Source organism: Sarcophilus harrisii, chromosome 1 (assembly GCF_902635505.1).
Source record: "Sarcophilus harrisii chromosome 1, mSarHar1.11, whole genome shotgun sequence".
In the NCBI taxonomy this organism is placed as follows: Eukaryota; Metazoa; Chordata; class Mammalia; order Dasyuromorphia; family Dasyuridae; genus Sarcophilus; species Sarcophilus harrisii.
In genome coordinates, this window is record NC_045426.1 from 298415613 (window position 1) to 298438427 (window position 22815).

Sequence of the window (22815 nt, forward strand, 5' to 3'; positions counted from 1 at the left end):
TTGACCTCATCTTGGTAAATGGGGCAAGATACTGGTAAATGTCCAATTTCCAGCTTTCCCATAAAAAATTTTTATTGAATTTATAGTAAATTCTTAGCCCAAGTTTAAATCCTTACATTTATCAAACACATGATTACTATAATCATTTGTTGCTGTGAATACACAACAATATGTATACTGTTCCACTGAGCTACCTATTTCTTAGCTAGTATCAAATAATTTTGATGATTATTCCCCAGCTTTTGGGATAAGAATTTACTGTTTGACAAAAATTGCTGGGAAATTTGGAAATTAGTATGGCAGAAACTAGGCATCGACCCACACTTAACAATGTACACCAAGATAAGGTCAAAATGAGTTCATGACCTAGGCATAAAGAATGAGATTATAAATAAATTAGAGGAACACAGGATAGTTTACCTCTCAGACCTGTGGAAGAGGAAGGAATTTATGACCAAAGAAGAACTAGAGATCATTACTGATCACAAAATAGAAAATTTTGATTATACCAAACTGAAAAGTTTTTGTACAAACAAAACTAATGCAGACAAGATTAGAAGGGAAGCAATAAACTGGGAAAATATTTTTATAGTCAAAGGTTCTGATAAAGGACTCATTTCCAAAATATATAGAGAATTGACTCTAATTTATAAGACATCAAGTCATTCTCCCATTGATAAATGGTCAAAGGATATGAACAGACAATTCTCAGACAAAGAAATTGAAACTATTTCTAGCCATATGAAAAGATGCTCCAAGTCATTATTAATCAGAGAAATGCAAATTAAGACAACTCTGAGATACCACTACACACCTGTCAGACTGGCTAGAATGACAGGGAAAGATAATGCAGAATGTTGGAGGGGATGTAGGAAAACAGGGACATTGTTGGTGGAATGTGAACGAATCCAATCATTCTGGAGAGCAATTTGGAACTATGCTCAAAAAGTTCTCAAACTGTGCATACCCTTTGATCCAGCAGTGTTAGTACTGGGCTTATATCCCAAAGAGATACTAAAGAAGGGAAAGGGACCTGTATGTTCAAGAATGTTTGTGACAGCCCTCTTTGTAGCAGCCAGAAACTGGAAACTGAGTGGATGCCCACCAATTGGAGAATGGCTGAATAAATTGCGGTTATATGAATATTATGGAATATTATTGTTCGGTAAGAAATGACCAACAGGATGATTTCAGAAAGGCATGGAGAGACTTATACGAACTGATGCTGAGTGAAACGAGCAGGGCCAGGAGATCATTATACACTTCAACAACAATACTATATGATGACCAATTCTGATGGACCTAGCCATCCTCAGCAATGAGATCAACCAAATCAGTTCCAATAGAGCAGTAATGAACTGAACCAGCTACCTCCAGCGAAAGAACTCTGGGAGATGACTAATAACCATTACATTGAATTCCCAGTCCCTATATTTTTGCCCACCTGCATTTTTGATTTCCTTCACAGTCTAATTGTACAATATTTCAGAGTCCGATTATGTTTGTACAACAAAATAACGGTTTGGTCATGTATACTTACTGTGTATCTAATTTATATTTTAATATATTTAACATCTACTAGTCATCCAGCCATCTGAGTGAGGGGGTGAGGGGAAGGAGGGGACAAATTGGAACAAGAGGTTTGGCAATTGTCAATGCTGTAAAGTTACCCATACATATAACCTGTAAATAAAAGGCTATTTTAAAAAAATTGATGATTACTGCCTTATAATTTAAGACATAATCCTACTAAAACATCTTTCTTTATATTTTTATTAATTCCTTTGATATTCTCTACTTTTTATTTTTCCAAAATGAATTTTATTTTTTTCTAACAGTAATTTTTTTTTTGGTAATTTAATTGGGATGGCAATGAATAGATTAGATTAAATTGTCATTTTTATTATATTGCCTCTGTCTACCCATGAACAATTAATATTTCTCCACATATTTAGATCTGAATGTATTTGAATAAAAAGGGTTTTATAATTATGTTCCTGAAGTTTCTGGGTTTGTTTTGTCCAAGCATACTACTAAGTATTTTATACTTTCTACAGTTATTTTAAATGGGGTATTTCTTGATACCTTGTCTTACAGTGTTTGTTAGTGACAGATAAAAACACTAATTATTTATGGGGCTTTATTTTATATCTTGCTACTTCACTAAAATTGTTGTTTCAATTAACTTTAGTTGAATTTTTAGGATTTTCCAAGTATAAAATCATATCTTCATTAAGAGAGAGTTTTATTATCTTATTGCCTATTCTGATTCCTTCCTTTTCTTTTCCTTTTTTTATTGCTATTACTAGTATTTCAATATAATATTAAATAATATAGATTGTTCTATATGACAATTTATATCAGACATAAGAAGACAGAGGTTACTCAGCCACTAACCAAAACCAACAAAACAGAGAGAATCACTTGTCACAGATTTGGGGGAAAGGAGAAAAGAGAAAGAAGAAGGAGATGCTGTTTGGTGGTTAGAGAACTTTTTATTTATTATTGTTTCATGTGTCCCTGACTTCCGACCCCAGATTGCTTTTGTCCTTGTTACAGCATGTGAACAGGAAAACCATCTGCCACTTCTTCAGTTTGCCAGCATGTTTATAACATTCTTGTTGATGTTTTCTTCCCAGCTTCAATTTCCATTTCTTGAGCTCCTCATTCATTCCCTTCACATTTAGCTTTCAAGTCATAAGTCTGAGAGAAGTTTCTCTAAATTCTTCTACTTCTTAAGCATTTTGAATTTAGGGGGGAAAGAGTACCATAGTATCAAGATCAATATTTACTTGTAACTATACAAAAATTGGATTAGCTACTTCATTCTAGGACCATTTTTGTGGTGAAGTAATTTAGATATTAAGATTCTGTGGGTGAAACTAGGTAGAGCAGTGGGTAGAGGACTGGTCCTGGAGTCAGGAGAACTCTGTTCAAAGATGATCTCCCTTGACACTAGCTGTATAATCCTGGACAAGTCGCTTAATTTCAATTGCCTCATTAAACAATAACAAAAGACTATATTGGGGAGAGGGAGACAACTGATAGCTTTCTATAATTCAAAATTACTCACGGTCCATAAAATTACTAATTTTTTAATCATCATCTAAGACATTAAAATTTTAAATGGAACATTGTCAGACAAGCAATAAAATAACAATTGAACAGAGCATGGCCTCAATCCAAGGAGACAGTGTGAGGCTTTGTATTGAGGGAGGTTGGGACTGGGTGGGTAGAAGCACTCTATTGGTGGTCCATAAACCTCAATCCTGCCACTAGTTAATTGCATACCCTTGAATAGGTGGTCTCATTTCTCTGGACCTCATTTTCTCCCTTTATTAAATAGCTAGGATTAGATGAGGCCCTGTCAGCTCTAATTTTCTGTGATCTACATTGCTTTCTGGATATGTTCCTATTAAACATGTGGAAGTGAAGCTCTAATGTTTTTAAAAATTATTCTTATTTAAGAAGAACCCATTATTCTGGTGGCAAAGGAAATGGGATATGGAAGGACCAGGACTGATATCCTGGCTTCACTGACCATTCTCTTTGAACCCTAGGATCATACATCTCCACTTGCCTAGCTTCCTCTTCTGTAAAATGAAGGGAATTGTTCTAGATCAGGGGTGTCAAAGATGCCTGCTGTTGTCCCTACAATTCAAAAACCAGATTCAAATGTAATTCAGAAATATTTAACAAAATAAATAACAAGACAAAAAAATAAAAAATAAAAAAATCGTATTAAAATATATTATTTGTAAAAATCTTATTCCAATAATATTTTAAAAGGCCACAAGTCATCAGAAATACAGTCCTATCCTATCAGTCCCTCCCTGGCACATAATTTTAAAGGTCTGGCATTTCTTTGATATGTATATTTCCTCCAATGTCATAGAACACAAACTTCCCACACCATAAGAGCCTTTTAATTGTTTTTGTGGCAAAATAGATTTTTAAAAAAACCTTTACCTAGTAACTATTACTATGAAAATCTCCTTTGCTTAAACTGTTCTTTATATATTATTAAATACCAATGGGTTATTTGAATGTTTTCCAGCTTTGTAGAAAATAATAAGCTCATTTTCTCAAAAGGGCAGCCTTATAGGAATCAAGGGTCCCCTCTATATTACAATGAGCCATATGAAGAAGCCTTTAGTAAGAGATATAGAAGCATATAGCTAACATGTGTATATGTGTGTGTGCACATGTGTGTGTGCATGTATGTGTTGCACTTGTGCCCTCTGTGTGTACATATGTGCTATGTGTATGACCTTCAGAAGCTCATAATGTATTGCAAAAGACAAGTAAATGTGTGAGAACAAGCTATAAACAGGAAAAATTGGAAATGATTAAAAAAAGGAAAGATGTATATCCTAATTCTAGTTAATTAAGAGAAGTTGAGAAAGGTTTCCCATAGAAAATAAGATTTTAGTTGGGACTTAAAGCAAGGGAAGCCAGAGATGGGGGGGTGAGAGAACATCCTGAGAATAGGGAACAGCTGAGAAAATGCTGGGAGCTAAGAAACGGAGTGTCTTGCTTGGAAAACAAGAAGTCAAGGGCACTAGATCAAATAGTATATGGCAGGGAGGAAGGTATAAGGTGACTGGAAAAATAAGAGGGGACTTAATTATAAAGAATTATGAATGCCAGATTTTTTAAAAAATTTTATCCCGAGGGTGGTAGGGAATCACAACTGGGAAAATGAAGTGTGTGTGACAATGTCAAAACTTCACTTCAGAATAATCACTTTGTATATATTTGTATATATGCTATATCTCACTTTGATTAAGATGTAAGCTTTTTGAGAACAAAGACTGTTTCATTTTTGTATCCCTGGTGCCTTTCATAATCCACTTCATAATTACATGGTACAACTTATAATCAAATTCAACACAAAGCCATAATACAATACAAGGCATTTAACCTCAGGTACTTAATAAATGCATGTTGTATTGACTTTTAGTCAAACACCATAGGTGCTTAATAAATGTATGTTGCACTAAATTTAATTATAAATTCACAGATATTTAAAGTTGGCAGGGATTTTAGAAATCATTAAGTCTAATAGAGTTTGGGGGCAGGAAGATCATTTAGTCTCTCATATCCTGTCTGTGGGATATTCTTTGTTACAAAGTATTTATAAAATTCCAAAATGACATAGCAAACTCATTTAAAAAGCCATAATATACAAATTCTGTGGGTTCGTAAGAGTCTGTTGGTCACAAGAGAGCACAACTTCCCCATTTTTCTGTGACTGTCAAAAATGCCATGGACTTAAGGAGACAAGTAGACATTAACCAAACAATTCAGACACTGTCCTATGACAAGCCACTTGGAACATCAGTTTGTTATCACAGAATATATATGTTATTTAAAAAGAAAAGATTGGGGCCACTGGAAAGTTATGTAAACTCTTGAGATTCATTTTTTAAGAGCATGACTGCTATCTGCTTTCTGTAATAAGTTAAGACAGAAAAAGACACCATAACATCTTAGACTCATATATTTATGTTGAAGTATTTGAAAAACTATCCTATGGTACAGGGAAGGATTAAATTTTTCTGTCTCATCCCAAAGGAAAGAACCGACATCAATGGGTGGAAGTCTAAAAGGGGCAAATTTAGATTTGGTATCAGGAAAAGGAGAAAAAAAAGTCCTAAAAATTTTAACTGTTTAATAGTCCTGAGTTGCCTTGAAAGGTGGTGTATTCCCCTTCCTTCAAGGTCTTTAAGCATAAATTGGATATATATGTCAAATGTGTTATAGTAGGACTCAGCCTTGGTTTACTCATCTGCAAAATGGGAATAATAATAATAGCACCTATTGCATACAGTTGATGTGAAGATCAAAGTAATATATAAATACTAGCTATTATTATCTCTATCCATCAGATTTATTACATCTTTTAACACTCAACTAAATTGAAATGAGTTTGGAAGTCATGAGTTACTGGATAATAAGTTCAAAGATCTAAAGAGGGATGGAACTTTAGAAGCCATAGAATCAAACTCCTTCAGTTTACAAATGAGTAAATTGAGACACAAAAAGGTTAAATGTCTTTCCCATGGGTCACACAGCTAGCAAATATATGATGTGGAATATGAAATACAGGTCTTACTAAATCCAAGTCTAGAATATCTACTATTCCTCTATACCATGCTGATACCCATTCCTCTTAGAGGATTCAAATGTCAAAGATCCTGGAGGAATTAGGTTTTGAGTTTATTTACTGGTAAGTCAATTTTCCTCCATGCTCTTATAGAGACACAGAGGCTTCCAACTCTGAAGGCCACAAAGGACCAAGGAAATATGAAGTGCTCTCACAGTTAAAGTCAGGATTCTGATTTTTAGAACTGAAGTGCCAAAGAAAAGATTTACATGCCAAAGAATAGCAGAAGTGAGTAATTTATTTGCTTTTTCAAGAGATACAAGATATGAAGATAAATTATCTTAAGGAATAAAATAAAAGTAGGACTCTTTTGACTCTTTCTTCTCCCTTATCCTTCTTCCCCAACATACACACGTTCAATCAGTTACCAAATCTTATCAGTTATAGTTCCCCAAATATCTTTCTTATCCATATCCTCCCTTCTACTCAAAGAGCCACCATGATGGTTCTATTTTTATTGCCTTTCATCTAAACTATTGTAATACCATAACCAGTCTCCCTGACTACAATCTCTTTCTTGTAGTGTTCTGGTTGGTTTTCTACAGGTCTCTGGACCAGGCTTCAGTTTAGTTGAGTAATCACCACGAGAATAGCCAATTGTATTGTAAAGTCCAAATTCTTTATTGTCTCCTTGCCTGGGGCCCAGGCAAACTTGGTCTCAGTGGAGGAAATGGAGGAGGACAGGCTAGACACCATAGTGGTGTGAGATGGAGTGAATCTTTCTCCAAGTCCAAGGGCTTGTGCTCCAGCCTCCAGCCACCACAAAGGTGGACAATGGAATGAATCTGTCTCTGAGTCTGACCCTGGATGAGTTTGTCTCAATTTATTTGCTTTATTATAATTAGATCATGTACAGTATAAACCAATCATTACATCACTAGGGAACCATCATTTGTTGTAAGATTAAATCAATCATACTGAACTATTAATCACCATGCTACCACTTAGTTAGCACCTTGTAAGAATCCTTGTTTCAAGTACAGAGTTCTGGCCCATAACACTTCCTATTTCTAATTCATCCTTTATATAACTTCCAAATAAATCTTCATTTCACCATGTCAGTCTCAAGCTCAAAAGAAAAATGGTAAGTGGCTCAGTTTAACTCAATCCAAATGAAAAGGCATTTATAAGAAGTTCTAGGCACTATGGATACAAAGAAAAAAAAAAGGAAATCAATCCAGCCTTTAAGAAGGGAGAATGGAAATGATTTTTTTAGTGGGAAATGAAAATAATATGCACACAAATAAATACAAAATATATACAAAGTAATTGGAATGGAGAGAACAAAAAAGAACTGACAACTTACAGGGAGAGAAAAAGTTTATACTGGAGGTAAGGCTCAAACTGAAATTTCAATAAAGCTAGGAATTCCAAAATGTGGAGGTGAAGGAGAGAACATTTCAGGTTGTCACATGTATAAAGGCATGGAGTCCGAAGATGGGATATGGGATATGGAGAACAAGCAAGTTGGCCTGTTTGTCCAGAATATCAATCAAGTGTGTTAGGGAAGCAAAAGCAGCTTATGTGGCAGTGTCCAAGAAAAAGGTGATAATGTGGTAGAGTACTGTAGTGTTGATCATGTGAGAGGAGAGAAGAAAACAGATACAAGAGATAATATATAGTAGTTTCAACACAATTGAAAAGTGAATATTTTCTCTACCCTCCACTCAAACCTCTCACTAATCTATCCTGTAAACAGCTGCCAAAGTATAAGTCTGATGATGTCACTTATAAAACTTCTGTAATTCCCTGTTGTTCCTAAAATAGAATAGGAAGAAGGATTTTTAAAGAAATTTTTATTTAAAGTTTTTCATAATTTGATTCCAATCTCTCCTTTCAGATCAATCTCTCACCCTACATTACAGTCAAACTAGCCTCCTTCCTGTCTCTTATATACAAGGGTTCATCTTAGAACCTTGTGCCTGTGCAGACACTACTGTTCACCACTCTTGTAATGCTCTTTCTTGCTCTTCACTTATTCTACTACATAAATTCCTTTCAAAGGAGTGCTTCAGTGTCACTTCCATTACGGACATTTCCCAATTCAGTTAATTATTAGTGGTCTCCTCCCTACCCCAAAATAATTTATAATTATTCTCTACATATGCTGTAGGTGTTTGCCTATATGTATATTATTCTTTGCACCACTACGCCAATAAATTGTAAACTTTTTTGAAGCAAAAATTGTTTCTTCTTTTTCTCTCTGTATACCCAATGTTCAGTGTCTAGTATATAATGAATAGTTGATTCAATCTACATTTATGGATAATGGGGTTATAAAGATAAAAAAAATTAAGCAAACTCCTCGAAGGAGCTAACATTGTATTAAAGGAAAGAATATTTACACTTAAATGTAACCATCAGATGATTCAGACCAATTCCAACAGACATGTGATGGAAAGAATCAACTGCACACAGAAAGAGGCCTGTAGGGATTGAATGTGGATAACAACATAGTATTTTCATCTCTTTTTGTTTTTTTCTCATTTTTTCTTTTTTGATCTGATTTTTTTTCAGCATGATAATTGTGGAAATATGTAAAGAAGAATTACAAATATTTAACATATATTGGATTATTTGTTGTCTAGGGGAGGAGAGTGGGAGAAAGGAGGAAGAAAATTTTGAAACACAAGATTTGCAAGGGTAAATGTTAACATCTATCTTTGCATATATTTTGAAAATAGAAAGCTATTATTTAAAAATTTTTCAATGACAAAGTAATAATCAAAAAGATATGAAATAAATTCAAATTAATTTTAAGGAATAGGATGAGAGGGAATCAAAAAGGTAAGAGGTGGTACTTGAGCTGAGTTTTGAAGAAATCAATGGGGTAAAAGTATGGAGAGAGAGAGAATTCTAGGCATGTTCCATCTGAACAAAAGTATAAGATAGGAATTGAAATGTTATGGATGAGGAGTCAAGGAAATCAGTTTGTCTGGAACATATAGTACATAAAGGGATGCAATATTTACACATAAATGCCAAAAGATAGGCATTGTTGCAGAGAAGTTTGTCCCAAAACTGGATCAGTAGCAAAAGATGAGATAACATCATACTTTAAAAAAAAAAAATCTCTTAGGGGCAGCTAGGTGGTACAGTGATAGAGCACCAGTCCGGAAGTCAGGAGGACCTGAGTTCAAATGTGACCTCAGACACTTAAACACTTCATACCTGTGGATCCCAAATAAGTCACTTAACCCCAATTGCCTAAGCAAAAAAAAAAAAAAAATCTCTTCACCAAAAATAAGAGTCTTTCACACAGGAATAAGAAGGCAGTAGAAAATACCAAGAAAATATGGTGGTGAAATAAATAAATGCACAGACTTGGTTGCTATTTAATTTTTTCATTTGTCAAGGACATACTCTATTTAAGAACAAAGTGCTACAAAGCCATGGCAGGGACTAGGAGAGAAATTGGGGGATTTTTTATAATGGATAAGAGACCATTTCTCCTTTTTTTGTCTTCTTTATAATAAATAGCATATAGTAATTATAATTTCATCAAAGAGAAAACAAGAAAACAAATTGTGATCCATTCCTTCTGTCTTCAAGGCACAGAAGCCAAATGGGATTTCAGAAAACCACAAGTTTTCAAATTATCACAGCAGAGGAGCAGAATGTGATTCTGAAAAACTGGCAAACCATCTGGGGACTAACTGTTGGCCTTATCAGGAAGGGTGAAAATTAATTCCCCAAGAGTGGAAACAAATGGTAAATAGTAGATCAGCTGGTGACCATCCTTCAAATAACTTCCAAGAAAATTTGAAAGGACAGAGTGAGAATAGAGGAATCACACAGCAAACCACAATGCCCATGTGCATTGCTTTGTATGAATAGAATGGAGATTGGAGAGAATTTTATTGGGATTTTATTGAAATATGGCACTCTTTGGTGAGGATACTCTTCACTAGTGCAGACAACTTAAAGCTTTACAAAATTGACAAATAATTCGTAATTTTGTCTGAGGAATCAGAAAAGACATCATACAAGGAGTGGTACTTGAGCAGTATCTTGAAGCATGGTGAGAATTTCAATAGGTTGATTATTATTGATATCATAGATGTCAAGTTGGAAAGGACATCAGAGGTCATTCAGTCCAAATGTTCATTTTCAAAATGAGGCAACTGAGATCCAAGGAAATTAAGTTTTACGCCTAAGGTCACACAAGTAGCCAGAATGCAAATCTGGACACATTTACTTTCTCTTTCTTTCTCTTTCTCTTTAAGGGATCAAACAGCTTTTCACTAAAAGCCTGTGGTACAACTGAAAATGGTTTATCACATCTATGCAATGTATGCAAATTGTGCATACATTACTGTAACAGAATATTACCATCCTGTAAGAAACAATGAATATGAAGAAATCAGAGAAATGTGGCAAAATTTACTGGAAGTGAAGTAAGCAAGGAAACCATATGCACAATGACAACAATGTAAATGAAAAACCAACAAAACATTTGAAAATCAATGTTGCAAAATTATAAAGAATAAACATGACCCCAAAGCACCTCCCCTCCACCCGCCCCTTAGCTCCTTTGCAAAGGTAAAAGATCTACAATTATAGGATATTACAGATAATGTTAGATCTGTTTATATACTGATCAGTTTTGCTGGATTTTTTTTTTCTTCCTCCTTTTATTTTTTATTTTAAAAAATTCTTTGTTAAAAAGGATGGGTCTCTGCAGGGAAGGGAAGAGGGAGAAATATTTATAGATGATACAAAAACAAAATATATTAAAAATCTAATTCTTAGCCAGCCAAAGTTTTAAAATTTAAAAAACAAACAAAAAAAAAAGTTTTATAGTATGTTAGCCACCTCTCGAGGTGCTCCAGATAAAGTGTGATGTCGTATTAACATTTCCAAGCCCCTCTCCAGGACTGCCCTCAGATTAATAAACATGCTCCTTCAGCAGCTCAGGACAGAACTGACTTCTCCTAGTCTATGTTTGTTTGGAGAAGACTAGATAATTTTCTACAACCTGCTGGGATAGTTGATCATAACTGTCCAATTAGAAAGCAACCCCAAACTTTTGTCTGCCAAGGTTGCTTTAATTAGGTGCTTGCTTAATTAACACTCCTCACTTCCTCCTTCTCTCAGAGACTGGACATAAAGGCTAATGGGAAGAAAAATGCTGATAACACTATTTTAAATCTCCTTCCAGCTGAGACATAAAGTAAAGCAGAACCTCTTTCCTTTTCATCTATCCATAACTAAGATCTTTCTCATTTCCTTTGTTACTCTTTTACTGCCATTCTCCTGAAAGCATTTTCTTGTCAAATAAATTGTATCCTTCCCCTTAATTAGACTCTTTCTACTTCTCCATGGCTGTTTCTGAAGGACCATTTATGTACTGTTGCCTGTGAGTGCATGGTACCCTCTTGTCAAAGCCTTTTCCTCATCTGTGATACTGGTAGTTGATCTGAAGCCCAAAGGAAGAAGTGAAAAAAGTATTTAGTAGCCATATCCCATGTAGTAGTTTTTACTATAGGGGACCCTTCTTCTTACCCTATAAACTGGGAACTGAAAAGCAAGCCTTTGACTACAGGAAATCCCTTTTCTGTCTCCTTTATGCATGTATAGAACGATTATGGATTTGTATTTTAACAAGAAAACAATGTTTACCCTTCATTCCCAGCCTTGCTGTAAAAGCTCTTAGGAGAATTGTGGTGAGAACTAAAATGTGCCACTTTACTATGACAGCTGTCCCACACACCCATACTGAGTTTGGAGTAGAGTATTCCCACTAGACGCCTAGGTCACTTTTGGAAGCAGATGCCTGTTTTGATTGCTGGGTTTTATTGAATTTCCGTGTATTATATCCCTCTTTCCCCTTCACAATGGTTCATTCCTCAGGGCTTAATTCTTGACCCTCTGCTCTTCTTTCTCTCCATTCTTTCTCCCCAAGAATAGATACTGTTTTAGGGTTTAATATCTCACACTTATATTGATGATCCTCAAAGACAGTTCTTAGGTTTCTCACTCAATCTCCAGTCTTATATCTGCAAATGGCTATATAATAACTCCATTTAAATATTTATCGATTTTTTTTGATGATGGTAAAGTGAAGAGTTAAGAGAGAGAGAGAGCAATGGAAAGGTGAAAAGAGAAGGGGATAGAAGGGGGAAGGTAGGATTAAGAGAAATAACAACGAAGCTTTTTTTAATTCACAGAGGAAAATGAAGTTTCAAAGAAAGTTTGATTTTTTTAGAACTAAAATGCTGAGTTAACTATGAACTTTAAAAAATAAGCTATACATAATGGATATTTGTGGGGTTTATACATAATCTGATTTTTTTTTTTGTTCTTCTTTGGATGTGAGAATGGTCTTTTTATATGTATTTATCAACTTAAAAATAATTTTTAAATTACTCATCTCAAAAAAGAGACATCTCCTACCACCCTACCACCAACTTTAATTGATTCTTTTGTTTCTATCAGTGATAACTTTTCTCCATTTTTGTCAAGCTCAAAAATCTTAATTTTTTTACTTTTTTTTTTTTTTTTTTTTTTTTTACATTTAGCTAGCTGATGAGAAGCAGTGTGGCAGTCAGGCTCTAAAACTTTGGTTCAAATCTTATGTCTTGCATATACTGGCTGTGTAGCTCTGGGCAAATCACTTGACCCAGATGTGTAACTTTGTAAGAATAAATGGCAGAAGAGGTATTGGTCTACATGGACAGTTATGTGACTCAGGACAGATAGGTGGCTCAGTGCACAGAGTGCCAACCAGGAGTCAGAAGGACTCACTTTCCTGAGTTTAAATAAGGCCTCAGACACTTATTAGCTGCGTGACCCTAAGCAAATCACTTAATCCCATTTGCCTCAATTTCCTCTCTGTAAAATGATCTGGAGAAGAAAATGACAAACCATTCTAATATCTTTTTCAAGAATCCCAAATAAGATCATAAAGAATCAGACACAACTGAATAGATTGAACAATTTCATTAGTAAAGGAGTTTTCTTCATTGGGAGTTCCCTATGCAGTGATTATTACATATCCAATTTTTTTTTAAATCAAGCTTGCAAGCAAATCCTGTTGATTCTTCCATGTACTTTCCAGGACTTTCTTACCACCTTTCAATACTGTTGTGATCAGAAACTTTCAGCCCTAGGACCTAAGATTGTGATGAAGCTGAATGTTCCCAACTGACTCAGCACCAAGGAAGTAAGAGGTGCAGTGCCTAGCCACTTACACCTAAAGGTTCTTCTGCTAGTGCTGAGGGCATGCAGGAGTAAAAAGACAAAGGATATTTTAAAAAGGAGGGTTATTAACCAGAGCCTGTATTTTTAATTATACTGCTTTGTTGTTAAGTCTTTTGGCCATGTGACATTCATAGAGTGAGAGTAAGCCTTATAGCGCATGCATGGGGAAAGTATTAGCTGAGTTTCCCTAACCGAAGGAGAAACCGAACTAGTATCAGGTTTCAACATACAATACGCTGCTGGCCCATTTACTATATTTTTCCTAGCAGAGTACACAAATATCATTGCTATGAATGCTATCAAACTATCCTATTCCTAGGACCATTCCTCACACCAAACCTCTCCCACATAAACACCATATCATTTATACCTTCTTACCATAGCTTTTCTATGAATCTGAGCCTCATACCCACGTTTCCGCTACAACCAACTAATGCACCTCCTATGAAAGAACTTCTTACCAATAACTTTAGCAATAGGCTTATGATTTATCTCCCTACCAATTGCCCTATCATGTATCCCATCACAAATGTAAAAATATGTGTGACAAAAGAATTATCTTGATAGGATAAAAAATAGGGGTGCAAGCCCCCTTATTTCTAGGACAACAGGACTCGAACCCATACCAAAGAGCTCAAAACCCTTTGTGCTCTCATTATACCACATCCTAGTAAAGTCAGCTAAATAAGCTACCTGGCCCATACCCCAAAAATGTTGATTCACACCCTTCCCATACTAGAGAAAAAGAATCTCTAAAATTGCTTTGTCTTTGGGTATTTCTTCTGCATGCTGTACAATGGAGAAGCAGCAAAGAGTAAGCAACCAGGGAAGCAGCCCATGTGTGTATATGGAAAGAAGTCTAATGCCTTATAGCTTCACTTCAAACCATTCCTGCATGGTAAGAGGTGAGCTTCAGGATAAAGTGGAGTCTATGATGAGAATGGCTTTCAGAAATAGCTTTGGATGAATTTCTAACATGACATTAGTTTTGAGATTCTATCCTATCAGCCTAAAGCTGCTCTTATACGATCAAAACTTAATTAGAAAGTGAGTGATTGCATCACTTGGGGAATAAGTTATGATATATAAAAATAATAGAACATTATTATTCTACATGAAAATGATGAACAAGTTGATTTTAGAAAGGCCTTGAAAGATTAACATGAATTGATGATGAGTGAAACAAGCAGAACCAGGAAAACAGCAGGATTGTGTGATGATCAACTGTGATAGACTTGATTCTTCTCAGCAGTTCAGTGTTCCTAGGCAATTCCAATAAACTTTGGCTGAAAAACACCATCCTTATCCAGAGAGAAAACTATTAAGACTGAATATAGATCAACACATACTCTTTTCTTGTTCTTTTTCTTGTTTTTTTCTTCTTCTTGTGGCTTTTCCCTTTTATTCTGATTTTTCTGTCCCAACATAACTCATATGAAAATAAATAAAAAATAAATGTACATGTGTAACCCAAAAATTGTTTTACATATAACTGGGGAAAATAAAAATAATATTTTTTAAATAAAGTAAGTTAAAGACAAAAAAAGAATTAAGATTTAAAAGTTTTACATGAAAAATTGTCCTTTCTTTTCCTGCACTTTGTAGGTCCTGATACAAGTGGTTTACAGACTTACAAAGAAAGTTTAGGAACAGCAAATCTGATCACCAGACTAGTGTTTCAGTTTATGTCAGAGTAGATATCTCCAGCATCACAAATTGCAGTCCTTACCTAAATCACAATAGATTTCTGCCCATTTTAAAAGGGAAGAATAAAATAGTTTGTACAATAAAGTCTTATAAGTTTGCAAAAGACCAAGCAAAAGTGTCCTTTGAGATACAAAAATTAGAAAGATGCCTCCAAAGGAAGCTCCCACTAAAGAGTAATCTGCAGCTTGTGACAGAGTGCTGGACATTTTGGTATGTTGTCATACAAATCAGCTATTAGGGGAGGAGGAAGGAAGAAAGATGCTAATTGGTAATTTCTGTTAATGGTTTCTGATAGCTGAAAGATATCCTAGGCTATGAAGAAGCAACACTTGATTGTACTGATGAGGCAAGTATAGTATAGAGGAAATTCTGCTGGATAGAGTCAAGAGAGAACTGGATTCAAATTCTATCTCTCATACTTAATAGACAACTTCTCTGAGTCTGTTTCCTCATCTATAAAAATGGGATAATTGTGCCTACAGTATCCACTTTCCAATGTTATATCAGCTTATATAAATGTGAGCATCTCTTATTATTTTGGGGGAAAGTCTTAAGTACTCTTTAAGTTATCTTATGCCTGGAGATTTGATTGAGAGGATTAGGCAATTGAATGATCATCCAAATGAAAAGGTTTTAGACTTATGGCCAGAAAGAATACATTGAACCATTGATTCAGCAAGAAAGTTTCTGAGTCCGTGTAACACAGAGAATCAGAGGCTATAGCATAATAAGGAATAGCACAACCAAACCTGAAGTAACCCTTTAGTACCAATATATAGTCTCAGAGTGCCCTTGGGAAGGCAAGGAAGTTCTAAGATTGGTCAAAGAAATATTAGATAGAGATATTATTCTCCCAAGGCATAGCTAGAAAGACCACCAGGACAGGTGTCTCTGAGATGTCATCTGAGATGGCATAATTTCAAGTGACTGAGACAAAGAGATCCACCAATGAGTGATAAAGTATAAAGTCCCCAGGGTACAACAAATGGTTTTTTCCAAATATACTTGAGATAGTGTTCTCCTGAGAGCAGTTGGTAGGACAGACTAGAAGGTTTCAAGTCACAATTCTGGATCCTTGCAAACTATATCTGAAGCTTAACAGTAAAATTAGCTATACCACTCAAGAAAACCATCCTGAAGCAAATGATTACAGGTGAAGGGTGTCCTCTGGGAAAAGGATTGTTTTTGTTTTTATGTGATTTCAGTAATGTCTGACTATCTGTGAATCTCTTTAAAGTTTCCTTAGCAAAGTTACTGAAGTGGCTTGCTTTTCCTTCTCCAGTTCACTTTACAGATGAGGAAATTGAGGTAAACAAAATTAAGTGACAACTAGTAAGTGCCTAAGGGAAAAGGATTGACCTGGGGAAAAAATTTTTCTCCTGACTTAGCAGTAAGGGATAGTGAACATGGCCTCTAGAACAATAATGTTTGGTCATCAGTAGTTTGGAGAGCACAACCCTTGCTTCACTTAAGGTCTGATTATCTTCTCTGATTCTGATCCTGAGGCTAAGGCATCAATCCACCTAAATTTACAGCTGACAGACTACATGACATGGAGCTAATTTATTCTATTCTACAAAAACTTTTTAAAATTCTAATGTATGTCTAAATAAGACATAGCCCCTGTCTTTATGGGCTTTATAGTCCATTAGAGGCAACAAGGTACAAGCCCAAAGTCATATAATCTCAGAATTAAAGCTCAGATGCCATATTATCTAACCAGTAACTATACAAGGATCCTCTCATGATATGCTGAATAAATGGTCATCCAGTTTTTGACTTCTGAAGCCTGACAGAAAAAATTCGTGTAATGATTCTCAAGCAAAATAGTCCTTGCCCTAAGGAGGCTAATAAGGAAAACAGCACAGGAAAGGAAGTTAGAAAGCAGGAGAAAGGGAGGGAAAGGAGGCATAGAATAGACTTGTGAAGGTAAAAGAAACCAGGATCTAAGCAAGATAAAACCTATGTTAGCCTATTGGAGTCCAGAGTAGTTCTAGGAAGAGAGTCCAAGGTTCCTGTGTGAGAGAACTAGAAATAATGATCCAAGTGGAAATAGCATGGCTATGTCATTACATAAAAGCATTAAATGGCACAGGGCCAAACCAGCTCCCTAGGGCATTCTGCTAGAAACAACTCCTTCCAATTTACCATCAGGCTATTCATAATCATTTGATAGTTATAATGAACTTATTACATGATTAGAACTAGATGAGACTCCAAAGGGACTTCTCTGGTCATTATCTATAAAAGTGATCTCTGAAGTCCCTCCCATTCTGGGAGCCTATGAAGCTTGTTGCTAAATGTCACATTAGCATTCTCTGACCTTCTCACAGCTGTGAAGCTACTGTGAGCCTGCTGTGACCATTGTGACAGAGGAACAGGAAAAATCCACTTAAAGTACTAGAGAGGCCAAAAACACCAAGAAGGCATTCAGAGCGAGCACAACACACAGAGATGGAAAAATATTTAAATGTTGCAGCAAAGAAATACCCTGGATTATTTAAACCAAGGGAAGGAAAATCCCCTCCTGCAGATTTAGAGGTTTCACAATGCTTGACAAAGAGCCAGTAAAATTGAGAAGAGGGACGCTTAGGAAAGCACAAATTGGGATTTTTCAAAAATCCACAGGATGTCAGAGCTGAAAGGGACTTTACAAAGTCATCTAGCCAAACCCCTTTCATTTTACAGAATAGAAAATAAGAACCAGAGATGGAAAAGAATTTGTCAAGGCCACATGATTACTAAGTATTTCAGGAGAGGGAGCAGGAGGTAGGCCTATGATTTCATTAGTTTGAGAAAGTCCTGACTAGAGTTTAAGAAAGTCCTTAAGTGACTTGGAATCTTCTCTAAAACTTAGAGGAGTTGCTAGAAGCATAGAAAGATTAAGTAATTTGTCTAAGGTCAGATAGACAGACAGATTATTGTGAGCCATAGAACATAAAACTAACAAGACTCACTCTGGAAGTTAATGACTGATGCTATGGAAAGAACCCTGGATATGGAGTCAGAAGTTGTTGTTCAGTCACTCCTTCAATTATGTCTAAATCATCATGATCCCATTTAGGGGTTTCATAATAGAGATACTGGAGTGGTTTGTCATTTACCTCTCCAGTTGATTTTACAGATAAGGAAATTGAGGTAAACAGGGTTAAGTGACTTGCCCAGGATCACAAAGCTACTGTCTGAGGCTGATTTGAACTTAAGATGAGTCTTGCTAACTCTAGGCCCAGCATTTTCTCCACTGCACTACCTAGCTCCACCTGAGTTCAAATCCTGACCTTATCACCTGGATGATTAGACTTCCTTAAAGCCTATCAGGGAATTTTATTGTTGTTTTTTAAATAGCTTTTATATATATATATATATATATATATATATATATATATATATAACATACGCATGGGTAATTTTTCAACATTGACCCTTGCAAAAACTTCTGTTTCAACTTTTCCCCTCCTTCCCTCCAGCCCCTCCCCTAGATGGCAGATAGTCCTATACATGTTAAATATATTAAATACAATATATGTATACATATTTATACAATTATCTTGTTGCACAAGAAAGATCGGATTTAGAAAGAAGGTAAAAATAACCTGAGAAGAAAAAACAAAAATGCAAGCAAACAATAACAGAAAGAGTGGAAATGTTATATTGTGGTCCATACTCATTTCCCAGTGTTCTTTCTCTGGGTGTAGCTGGTTCAGTTCAATTGGAACTGATTTGGATCCTCTCATTGTTGAAGAGGGCCACTTCCATCAGAATTGATCAACATATAGTATTGTTGTTGAAGTGTATAATGATCTCCTGATCCTGCTCATTTCACTTAGCGTCAGTTCACGTATGTCTCTTCAAGCCTCTCTGTATTCATCCTGCTGGTTATTTCTTACAGAACAATAATATTCTGTAACATTCATATACCACAATTTCCCCAGCCATTCTCCAATTGATGGGCATCCATTCAATTTCCAGTTTCTAGCCACTACAAAAAAATTGCCACAAACAGCACATATGGGTCCCTTTCCCTTCTTTAATATCTCTTTGGGATATAAGCCCAGTAGTAACACTGCTGGATCAAAGGGTATGTACAGTTTGATAACTTTTTGAGTATAGTTCCAAATTGTTCTCCAAAATGGTTGGATGCACAATTCCACCAACAATGCATCAGTGTCCCAGTTTTCCCACATCCCCTCCAACATTCATCATTATCTATTCCTGTCATCCTAGTCAGCCTGAGAGGTGTGTAGTGGTATCTCAGAGTTATCTTAATTTGCATTTCTCTGATCAATAGTGATTTGGAACACCTTTTCATATGACTAGAAATAGTTTCAATTTCTTCATCTGAAAATTGTCTGTTCATATCCTTTGACCATTTATCAATTGGAGAATGGCTTGATTTCTTATAAATTAGAGTCAATTCTCTATATATTTTGGAAATGAGGCAGAAGTAGCTATTCTGCAGATGTAGCTATTCTGATCTCAAATCAAGCAAAAGGAAAAATGAATCTAATTAAAAGAGATAAAGAAGGAAACTACATCTTGCTAAAGGGGGCCATAGATAATGAAGTAATATTAATAATAAACATATATGCACTAAGTGTTACATAGCATCCAACTTCTTGGAGGAGAAGTTGCAAAAAAGAAATAGAGAGCAAAAGTATACTTGTAGGGGATCTCATCCTCCCTCTATCTAGATAAATTGAAGCACAAACTAAACAAGAGAGAAATAAATAGAATTTTATAAAAATTAGATATGATAGACCTTTGGAGAAATTGACTGGGGATAGAAAGGAATATACTTTTTTGTCAGTGGTACATGGAATCTATACAAAAATTGACCATGTATTAGGGCATAAAATCTCACAATCAAACGCAGAAAGGCAGAAATAATAAATGCATCCTTTTCAGATTATTATGCAATAAAAATTATATGTGATGAAGGTCTAAGGGTAAGTAGATCAAAAATTAATTGGAAGCTAAATAATCCCCCCAAAATTTGCGGGTGAAATAACAAACCATAGAAACAATTGATAATTTCGTCCAAGAGAATAACAATAATGATACAACCTACCAAAATTTGTGGGATGCAGCCAAAGTGGTTATTAAGGGAAATTTTATATCTCTAGATGCTTATTTGCATAAAATAAAGAAAGAGAAAAGTAGTAGTTAATGAGGAAACCAAATTATCACTCTTTGCAGATGCTATGATGGTATACTTAGAGAACCCCAGAAAAAAACTATTAGAAAGAATCCACAACTTTAGCCAAGTTGAAGGATACAAAATCAACCCATATAAATCATCAGCATTTTATACATCACTAACAAAATCCAACAGCAAAAGATACAAAGAGAAATTCCATTTAAAATAACTGTCAATAGAATAAAATATTTAGGAATCTATCTGCCAAGAGAGGATCAGGAACTATATGAGCAAAACTACAAAACACTTTCCACACAAATAAAGTCAGATCTAAACAATTGGAAAAATATTAAGTGCTCCTGGATAGGTTAAACAAATATAATAAAAATGACAATACTATCTAAACTAATCTATTTATTTAGTGCTATACCAATCAGACTCCCAAGAAATTATTTTAATGACCTAGAAAAATAAGAATAAAATTCATCTGGAAGAACAAAAAGTCAAGAATTTCAAGGAAATTAATGAAAAAAAAATCAAATGAAGGTGGATTAGCTGTACCTACTCTAATGCCTTTAATCTATGAATACATGGGAGATAATATCCCAGAAGAGAGGTAGCAATAATATCCATAGTCTCAGATTCTGTGACAAATGCACCAACTATATTTTTTAATAAGATGACTTTGAGATCTTAATGTAAGGAGGTAGATTTGACTCACATGTATCAGTAAGATTTGTGAGTTAAAGATTGAAATATGACCCTTGAAGAAAACATTATAATCAAAAGAAAAAGACTAGATTCAGCAAGTCACAAGTTTATATTTGTTAAGGCACTTCAGGGGGAATAAAATGTGTTGAAGATGGTCAATGTTCAAATCAGATCATCACACAGAAGCTCTGGTAGCATTGAGATTGCATCATCAATGGAAGGCATCTCCTACTCACTTGCCTAGGGAATGGCCTCTTTGGATTAAGGATTGTTTCTATTCTATCCCTCTAGATAAGGAGGATATGAAGGGTTTTGTCTTTTCAGGGCCCAGCATTAATTTAGCTTTGCCTTATAAAGGATTTGAATGGACAGTTTTGCCACCAGGAATGAAGAATAGCCCTACTATGTGTCAAATGTATGTGGCTGCCGATCTTACTCCTGTAAGAAAAGCATTTCCAAAAATTATGTTGTTACCACCATTAGCTCTTCCACCCAGCATGCACTTGCCTCCCCCCTGCCTCCAGATGGGGCACCACCTCCTCTCTCTCTTAAGGGTTTAAACTTGCCACTTCAAAGTTCACCATGGATGATGATATCGATGCTCTGGTTGTTGACAATAGCTCAGGAATGTGTGAAGCTGGCTTTTCAGGAGACAGTGCCCCTCGGGCTGTGTTCCCTTCCATTGTTGGGTGCCCCAGACATCAAGGTGTGATGGTGGTCATGGGCCAAAAAGACAGCTATGTGGGGGATGAGGCCCAGAGCAAGAGAGGTATTTTGACGCTGAAGTATCCCATTGAATATGGTATTGTCACCAACTGGGATGACATGGAGAAGATCTGACATCACACTTTCTATAATGAGCTCCCTGTGGCCCCTGAGTAGTACACTCTGCTGCTCCTGGAAGCTCCCCTAAACCCCAAAGCTAACAGAGAAAAGATGACTCAGATTATGTTTGAGACCTTCAACATCCCAACCATATATGTTGCCATCCAGGCTGTGCTGTCCCTGTATGCCTCTGGTTGTACCACTGGTATTGTGATGGACTCCAGGGATGATGTGATCCATACTGTGCCCATCTATGAAGGTTATGGCCTTCCCCATGTCATCCTCTGTCTAAATCTGGCTGGCTGTGATCTGACGGAGTACTTCATGAAGATCCTGACTAAGAGAGGGTACAACTTCACTATCACAGCTGAGAGGGAAATTGTATGTGACATCAAGGAGAAGCTGTGTTATATCGTCCTAGAGTTTGAACAGGAAATAGCCACTGCTGCATCTCTGGAAAAGAGCTGCGAGCTTCCTGATGGTCAGGTTATCACCATTGGCACCGGTGGTCTGCTTTGTTCACAGAAAACCACATCTGGGGATCTCAAGCTTCAAGGCCTTCATACTTCTTGATTGCACTATGGGAGGCTCCTCCCCTGACCCTTACAATGGAATATCATTGCTCTGTAAGAAATGACCAGCAGGATGATTTCAGAGACATCTGGAAAGATTTACATGAATTGATGCTAAGAGAAATGAGCAGAACCAGGAGATCATTATACATGGCAACAACAAAAGTATATGATGATCAATTCTGATAGACATGGCTCTCTTCATCGAGATGATTCAAACCAGTTCCAGTTGTTCAGTAATGAAGAGAGTCAGCTACACTAAGAGAGAGAACTATGGGAAATGAGTGGGGACCACAACATAGCATTTCCACTCTTTCTGTTATTGTTTGCATACATTTTTGTTTTCCTTCTCAGGTTTTTTTCTTTCTTTCTAGATCCAAGTTTTCTTGTGCAGCAAGATAACTGTATAAATATGTATACATATATTGGATTTAACATAAACGTTAACATATTTAACAGGTATTGGACTATCTGCCATCTGGGGGAGGAGG

General features: G+C 35.8%; 1 protein-coding gene across 1 annotated transcript; it reads left to right on the forward strand.

Moving 5' to 3' along the window:
- Window positions 1–21509: 21509 nt before the first annotated feature.
- LOC100931642 (actin-like) lies at window positions 21510–22325 on the forward strand. The gene is given in 1 exon segment (XM_031945397.1): window positions 21510–22325. A coding segment is annotated over 1 exon segment (816 nt).
- The last annotated feature ends 490 nt before the right edge of the window (window positions 22326–22815 follow it).